Source organism: Galeopterus variegatus, unplaced genomic scaffold (assembly GCF_000696425.1).
Source record: "Galeopterus variegatus unplaced genomic scaffold, G_variegatus-3.0.2 Scaffold5053, whole genome shotgun sequence".
Lineage (NCBI taxonomy): Eukaryota > Metazoa > Chordata > Mammalia > Dermoptera > Cynocephalidae > Galeopterus > Galeopterus variegatus.
Window position 1 is genome coordinate 105,250 of NW_007731164.1, and position 8,975 is coordinate 114,224.

General features: G+C 51.7%; 1 protein-coding gene across 1 annotated transcript in view; it reads right to left on the reverse strand.

Moving 5' to 3' along the window:
- Nucleotides 1-5,554, reverse strand: part of TOLLIP (toll interacting protein) — an 18,107-nt gene extending 12,553 nt beyond the window's left edge. Inside the window, exons 1-2 of the mRNA XM_008588818.1 lie at nucleotides 5,453-5,554; nucleotides 2,020-2,169 (exon numbers count right to left, since the gene is read on the reverse strand). Of these exons, the coding sequence (XP_008587040.1) occupies nucleotides 2,020-2,169; nucleotides 5,453-5,554 (252 nt within the window). The remainder of the gene's footprint in view (nucleotides 1-2,019; nucleotides 2,170-5,452) is intronic.
- Nucleotides 5,555-8,975: the final 3,421 nt, after the last annotated feature.

Below are 8,975 nucleotides of genomic sequence, written 5' to 3' on the forward strand. Positions count from 1 at the left end.
GGAAGAAGGGTTATCAAAAGGAAAGCAGAGGGCCGGCCCGGTGGCGCACTGGAGAGTGCACCACTTGGGAGCGCGGTGGCGCACTGGAGAGTGCACCACTTGGGAGCGCGGTGGCGCTCCCGCCGAGGGTTCGGATCCCATGTGGAGACCGGTTCCCGCTCACTGGCTGAGCGCGGTGCGGGCACAACACCGAGGGTTGCGATCCCGTTGCCGGTCAGTAAAAAAGACAAAAAGAAAAAAAAAAAAGGAAAGCAGAAACGACAAGTGCAGCTGCCAAGGGCCAAGCAAGGAACCAGGAATGCTTCCCATCCCTGGACCTGGCACCACAGAAACCTGGTCGTGTAGGCAGAGAGAGGAGCAGGGCTGAGGACAAGAGCCCCCGGCAGTACATCAGGGCCCAGGAGATGACCACAGAAGTAGCTAGGGAAGGCAAACAGGGCACCACCATGCAGCCTCCTGGAAGCCAAGGGAAGAAGGGTTATCAAAAGGAAAGCAGAGGGCCGGCCCGGTGGCGCACTGGAGAGTGTGCCGCTTGGGAGCGCGGTGGCGCTCCCGCCGAGGGTTCGGATCCCATGTGGAGACCGGTTCCCGCTCACTGGCTGAGCGCGGTGCGGGCGCAACACCGAGGGTTGTGATCCCGTTGCCGGTCAGTAAAAAAGACAAAAAGAAAAAAAAAAAAAGGAAAGCAGAAACTACAAGTGCAGCTGCCAAGGGCCAAGCAAGGAACCAGGAATGCTTCCCATCCCTGGACCTGGCACCACAGAAACCTGGTTGACTGCATGGAGGGTGCACATTGGCTGCCTGCGGTGGGCTTGAGGACTCAGGAGAGCAGAGGCCAGGAGCAGTGGGCACCAACAGAGCACCTCCAAGGCCCCAGCCCGGGTGCTGGGACTGCAAGAGGCTGGAGTGCTCTGCAGTTACCGCACCCTGCCAGGAGGTGGCAGTCATGCACGGGCAGTGGCACTGGGGGGTAGCGGATTGACTTGAGTGAGCAGAGTGAAGCCACGTTTTATTTCAGACACGTTCACGAGCAAATACTTGAGATGCGCTGTGAGAAAAGGGGGCTGACTGTAGGCCCCCGACACTGAGGAATGCTGCTGGGTGTCTGGGATGCTGTTCAACGCCCCCGACACTGAGGAACGCTGCTGGGTGTCTGGGATGGAGGGTGCACATTGGCTGCCTGCGGTGGGCTTGAGGACTCAGGAGAGCAGAGGCCAGGAGCAGTGGGCACCAACAGAGCACCTCCAAGGCCCCAGCCCGGGTGCTGGGACTGCAAGAGGCTGGAGTGCTCTGCAGTTACCGCACCCTGCCAGGAGGTGGCAGTCATGCACGGGCAGTGGCACTGGGGGGTAGCGGATTGACTTGAGTGAGCAGAGTGAAGCCACGTTTTATTTCAGACACGTTCACGAGCAAATACTTGAGATGCGCTGTGAGAAAAGGGGGCTGACTGTAGGCCCCCGACACTGAGGAATGCTGCTGGGTGTCTGGGATGCTGTTCAACACCTCAGAGCTGCACTTCATTCACAAGGCCCACGGGGTTCTCCTGCCTGCCACATCTGTGCGTTTCTATAAACACTGTGTGGCTCACAATGCTGTCCCTTTCGTCGCAGTTTTATAGAATGGTTTGGTGTAATCACATCAGTTTTCAACATGACGTGTATTTTGGTTTTCACTTGAAAGTGCAGTTAGCAACTGTGGACATGTCCCAGATGTCAGCGCTGTGCTGTGGGCAGCACCTGTACTTCCTCCAACTGCCACAAGGCTCAGGGGAGACTGTCCCGGTGGAGGAACAGACACCACCAACATTCACGACGAATTATTTTAATTATTTCTGGCAGAACCATGGGTAATAGTATTTTTCACATACAGAGTTTTTCAACATCAGACACACATTTCAGGAAAAACTAGAATCAGAGGAAGTTCCACCTGTCCACATAGGGAGTGCAGGATAAAAGCCTAGAGCCAGCACCCCGCCCAGTCCCACGTGCCTCCCCCTGTCCAGCGCCGCTCCTGGCTCACCTGCACCACGGTGATGTTGAGGCGGTCCACGGTGCCCAGGGCCCCGCCACACTGCAGCTGCTGGGCCGCCTGGGCATCCAGCTGGATCTGCTGCTGCTGCTGCGTGGGCGTGATGCGCAGGAAGTCCTGTGGGAGGTCGCCGATGTACACCTGCAGGCAACAAGGGAAGGCAGGCATGAGGGCCAGCCAGCTGCTGCTGGAAAACAGCACAGCCCAACAGCGGCTTCCTCCGGCATTCCCCGACCCGGTGTCCACCTGGGGCTCGGTCCGGCCCACCCCCAACCATTTCCTGATCAAGTCCGGACTCTGCTCAGCCTTTGTTTCTTCATCTATAAAATGGGGGCCACAGAGGTCAAGGTCTTCCAGACTGTGACCTCGTATCATCCACCCCGAGTTTCACCAAAGGGTCCCCGCCCTCACGTGCAGGTGCAGTTTCTCACTCAAGACACACCCGACACGAGCCAGAGCCCTGTGAAGGCTCTTAAGATGTTTCTGCCTCTAACACGAGTTGTCATCCTCAGAGAAGGCTTGTTAGGTGGTTCTTCAGGTCATTTTCAAAGGGTCTGACACACTCCCTGTCTCTGTGTGCACAACCCTCTTTGTCCCTGTACCGCCGCGACAGAAGGCAAGGCCTGTGCACTGCACGTCACTCGGTCAACAAATGAGTGAGAAGAAACCTGAACCTTGGGTCCAGAGTTATTTGGAAAACCCTCTGTACTGACGCACTTCAAATATTCCCACTTGAAACAGTTCAAACTCACAGATGCCCCAGAAGAAAACAAGAAGTGAACAGATTCAAAACGAAAGCCTCAGAAGACGCCTCACTCCGCATGTACTCGCCAGCTTCTGTCCACCGCCTTCTGCTTGCCGAGGACGTACTGGGACTACAGACACGAGCCAGACCCACATTCATGCGTCTGAGCGACAACCGCACTACAGCTCTGGGGACACAGCCAGGGCAGCATCTGCGCCCTCCTGGGGACACACAGGGGGAGACTGGCACGCCAAACCTCACCTCCATGAGATTTCCGAAAACCCCTACCCCAAACAAGGGACACTGAAAAATCACTGACCAGACTCCTCAAATGGCCAAGGTCCTGAATAACAAGGGAAGCCTGAGAGACGGTCCCAGACTAGAGGAGGCGATGGAGACAGGACGACCACATGCAGGGCAGGCCCAGGACAGCAGCACAATACAGGAAAGCTGGGGAGCCCCTGCAAAACCTGGGGTTAAAGTCACGTACTAAAGTCACCTGCACAGCTGTGACAACCGGCTGTGCAAGGGGAGTGCTGACATCAGGGACTAGATGAGGGACAGGCAGAGACTCTTTGTGCCGTCTCTGCAACTTTTCCATAAATACAAAATTATTCCAAATTAGTTTATTAGAAAAAATTTCAATTTAGCCTAGGGAGACAGAGCAAGAGAGCAAGAAACAGCATTTCAGCCCTCACCAAATAAGCTGTCGGCCACGTTACCAGCGCTGCAGTCGGCAGCAGCTGCAGCAAACCCCTGCCGACTTCTCAATTTAGACTGAATTTGTCCAAATGAGGAAAGTCTGGAACTAGGGGGCAAGGAGGCCGGGGAGATTTAGATCTGATTTATTTGTACTTTTATATGCTGCTAGTTATTTTTTTTAAAAAAAACTTTCTTAACGACATATATGAATTACTTTTAAAATAAAGGCTCTCTGGGCCTTAATTCCTCTTCAAATGAAAAGCTACCTTCATACATACTAGTCTACTTTAAATACAGTTTCAAAAATGTTATTTGGTATTTCTTACAACTGCTGACTTTTCTGCCCCTCACAGAACTCCCAAAGGACCACAGTAAGTCGCACCAGTGACAGCCACCTCTCCCTACTGAGGCCAGATCGCTACTTCCCTCAGAGAACTTTTTCATCAGGAAAGAAAAAAATTTGCGAAATTCACTTCTCCTCAAGTCCAAATTTTAGTTTTGGCACAAAAAATACATATATATTTTTTTAGTCATGCAATGTGTGTAGTCACATAAGCTAATTTTCTTTTTGGGGGGATAGAAGGGGGGCACCTGGCCAGTATGGGGATCCGAACCTGTGACCTGGTTTTATCAAGCTGTACTCTAACCAACTGAGCTAACCGGCCAGCCCCAATTTTTCACTTTAACAACATAAAAATTACACAAACACCCACCGAGAATATTCCTTTTAGTGATGTCTCCAACGGGAAGAACCGGAGCCTCCTAGGCCACACCTTCCACCACATGGCACAGCCCACTCGCAGCAGAGACCCCCGGGCAGCCAGCACCAGGCTGGGGCAGGTGCTCGGGAAGACAGGAGTGCTTGGCCTCTTTCCTTCACTCCTGTCTCTCTCAGGAGCCTTTTTAAACTTTCTCCTCAGGCCCCTACAACATTTAACACCCAGATATACTGTCTACCGTCTACCTAAGCTTTTTCTATAAATACAGCAAGCATGATGCTAGTTCTTTAGGTTTAGAATCACCAAATCAAATTATAACAAAAACTGAAGAGCTACTAACATTAACTGTATGAGTGCATCTGTTGAGCAACTCGTAGTGTCATTTGTTGAAACTGTAATACGTCGTATACAAATTAACAATTTATATAAACACAGTAATAGCAACAAAACTGGAATTTTAAAAACTCATTCAACTGCCGTTTACCAACAAAAGTAAAACACTGGAAAAAATTAATTTCTTAAAAAGATGTTTTTAGTGAACTTAACAGTTAACTTTTGTTTGATATAAGAAAATAACTTTTAATTAGCTGCTTGAGATTCTTTCAGCAACTGACATAATTAAAGATGGACTGAATAAGTTTTGTGGAATTAAATCATGAAATGTAAACAATTCTCAATCTTCCAACCCCAAGTCACACACCGAGCACCAAGGATGCAACTCAAGGGCCCCACAGGCACCACAGGTGCTCCGTGAACTCGGCATGCGTTGGTGACACCCAGAAAGACACCGGGGAGCAACAACATGCTAAGAGTGTCAGTAAAACAAGTGGTGGAGGCCACAGACTGCTGTGAAATCCAGGCTTCTTCCTCCTCCAAGAACCACTCTCCACCCTGAGGGTCGACATGACCTTCACCCCCTCTGAGAATGCGTGTCCGGGGCCGCGGGAGCTCCCCACAGAGCCAGTCCAAGGAGGTCCCAAACACAAACACCCACTGCTGCCCCCACACTCTGTGATTCTAAAAGCTCACAGTATGGCTGTAATTCCATACTACTCCCACGGTCAGGAACCATGGCAGGAACAGCTGGGCCAGGCTGGTGTCTAAAGAGAGAGAGGAACAGAACAGAACAAAACAAACAAAGCCACAGTCAGAAAGCTGTGGACAAAGGTGAGGTCACAGCCCCACAAGCCTCTGCGTGAGGGCAGGGTGTCCACTGGGAGAGATGAGCATGTCATGGCAGCCAGATGAAGGTGGACACCTGGGTGCCCCGGCCATCCTGAGCCTCACTGCCATGTCGCAGGGCTGCCATGCTAGAAGACCCTGCATCATCCTGTTCCAGGCCACCATCCTGCAGGGACATGTGCACTAGATGCACACCCAGAGCCAAAGCTCAGCATGTACCACAGTCCAGCTAGGAGTGACCGACCACACACCTGTGCAGTGTACATGCAGGACCCTGGGCTGGAACTGAGGACAGTGGGCAGATCAGGATGGACCACCAGGGTGGCTGACAGTCCCCCTGGAGGCTGCCTCACTCCTCAGTGAGCGAGACCAAAGGCTTCGAGAGACTGATGTGCCACCCTGCACTTGCCCATGGGCCTACACACTTGTGCCTGCCCACTGGAGGCAAAGACACCGACGGTCACCACGCTGGTCACCTACATTTTTCTGAAAGTTCGTCATATTCCAAAATGTAGTCAGGAGAAAAATTCCAACTCTCCACAGACACCCAGCCTACTCAGGAGGCTGACCATGGCTGCAGAGACTCACAGCGCAGTGCTCAGCCCTCCACCTACGGCCACACTCCACAGGCCCCAGGGACACCTGGCAGCCCCACCTGCTCCCCTTTCAGTCCACTCCCACACGCTCCTCTGTCCCCAGCTCTCCTGCCCTCCATCTGAGCAAATGACCTTGCTTCTAGAAAAGGGAAAAGAGAAGCAACTGGGAAAGGAGGCTCAGCAGCCACCAGCTCCTTCTCCAGGCGTCCATCTGCTCAACCTGCCCACCAAGCTCTTCCCAGGCCTGTCCCTCTTGCCCACTAAGAAGCCAGCACCTGCAATGTCCTGCTGCATCAGCAACTCTTCCAAGGGGGACAGGGAGCATTCATTATTCATTCAAAAGTAACAGCTCACCAGTTAGAAGCAAAACCACCACAAAACCACCTCCTTGTACCCACCCCACACCGAGCGGCTGGCAAGGGCACCTGTCTCCCTGACAGCAACAGCAAGGGGGGCCAGGACATCAGGGCAGGCCACATCTCCAGCGCAGAGGACAACCCTGTCAACCTAGAATCCCATACACCACGGAACTGCCATGCAGAAATCAGAGAAAAGGCATTCACAGACAAAAATGGAGAGTATGCAAAAGGAAAGTGATTCCAAATGGAAGGTTGGAGACACGAGAAGGAAGAAGGCAAGAGAGAAGAAGATACACGCACACACGTGCACGAACACGGACGGCATGAGTGACCCCGTTCCTTGCAGGAGGTGGGGCAGAAGCAGAGCTATGGGGGGCATGGCGCAGACAGCAGCCAGGCCGGGAAAGGCTGTCTGCGCATTGATCAGAGGAGACAGACATGGTGATCAGCTTGAGACCCTGGTAAGTCCACATGCCCAGATTTCTAGGATAACCCCTGCAAAGAGAAGTACACTAACGTAAGTATTTTCCAAACCCACAGAAAATAAACAATTGAATTTTTTAAAAACTATGGTTAATAAATCCAAAAGAAGGCAAGGAGAGAAAAAGAAACAAGAAAAAATGGGACAAATAAAAGCACAAAAGTTAAAACACGTGTGTGGGCAAGTGCACATGTCTACGAGCGCAAGCATAAAGCTGCTTCACTTGTTGCAGTTAACAGACTCAGACGTCTGATATTCGACATAAGAATCCAGCTATATGCTGTCGATGATAAACCTATCGCAAACACAAATGTTCAGAAAATTGAAGACAGAGAATAAGGGGAAAAACCATCGGCAAATACTCTCTAAAAGAAACAAACCAGCTAAACTAGTATCACACACAGTGTAGTGGATTGAATTATGTCCCCCCAAAACTCACTGAAGCTTGCCTTGTGTCCCCCAAGTTTTATGTATTAGAAACTTAGCCCCCACTATGACCGCTAAGAGGGTGGGAAATCCTATTATGGTAATTGAAAGGTGGAGACTTAAAGAGGTGATTGGATTGTAGGACCATGAGATAGCGAATGGATTAGAAATGGTGGTTAGGGCGTGGTTCTGAGGGCTTTAACAGAAGAGGAGAGTCTGTCTCTTGCTCTCTCTGTTTCCACCATCTTGCAATGCGAGACCCCTGGGTCACTCTCGCCACCACCAGATGGACTTTGGAATTCCCAGCCTCAGAAACTGTAAGCAATAAATTTCATTTTCTTTACAAATCACCCAGTCTCAGGTATCCTGTTATAGCAACACAAAATGGACTAATACACACGGTAAGAGAAGGTGACAGGCTTCTACTACTTCTGAGAGGCCAGTAAGGTTGCCACACAGAGTCCACGGTCTGATCTACACAAGGCATAGCAGTTCTGAACCTGGCCTCAAAGAATCCAGAGCCAGCGTTTGCAAGGACCCAGAGACACGGGACTGTGCACCAGCTTGCACAGGAGCCGGGCTAGCCCACAGAAGCAAGCAGAGGACAAAGAGCTGCTGACTCAGACACCTGGACAGTGTGAGAATCCGTGGGAGCAAACCTGAAAATAAGTTTCCTGCTTATCAGAAACTAAAGGGAATGAACCAGGCATTGGCCTTGACTTCCCTGCCTGTACTAGCTGGATTTCTGGACAACCAGACAGCTCTGGCTGACGAGGAAAGCTTATCTCTGTAAACAGTCCAGTTAATAAATGTAGAACGAGGGGCCAGCCCGTGGCTCACTGGGGAGAGTGTGGTGCTGATAACACCAAGGCCATGGGTTCGGATCCCTATATAGGGATGGCCGGTTAGCTCACTTGGGAGAGAGTGGTGCTGACAACACCAAGTCAAGGGTTAAGATCTCCTTACCGTTCATCTTTTAAAAATAAATAAATAAACAAATAAATATAGAACAAATGATTAATTCACAAATTGCCCTTTGCCATCCCTGATGAAACCTCTCGTTCAGCAACAACAATCAATGCAGCACAAGGCCTGCAAGCCCTGGCCAGGCGCAGCCCCCAGGGACCTTCATGGAGACCACCAGCTGCTCCCAAGGGGGACAAGACATCCCAAGAGAAGCAGCCAGGCGGCCTCCGCCTGAACCCACTGTCCACCAGCACCTCCACAAGTAGGACTAGGAGTCACTCCCAGCCTGGACTGGACGTGACACACCTGCATATCTGTAAAGGAGGCCCACCAAAACTGCTGACACTGCTTGGCCTCCCTGAGCACCTCTCCAGCCAGCAGCGCAGCTGCGGCTCAAGGCACAGTCCCTGCAGACAGCCACCGAGTTCTAAAGTGCGGGCAGGGCCCACAGTCACTCGTGGTAGGTGCTCTTAGAGAAAGGTTTGTAACCCCAAACCACCACATTTATAAAGTGAGGTGAACACAGCAGAGCATGGTGTCCATCCCAAGGATGGGAACTGAAAGAAAGAACTACATCAGCTCTGCCGAGGGGAAGAGCGAGCACCGGTTCTTTCACAGCAGCGCTGGGAGACGTAGACGCGTGCTCACCACACCCGCCCTCCCAGCCCCTGAAGCTCCCTACCCACGGACAAAAGAACCCTCCCAGACCCCACAAGAGTCCCTTTGCTCCTGTGCAACCCACACAACTTAGCTTTTTGATCCTCCATCACC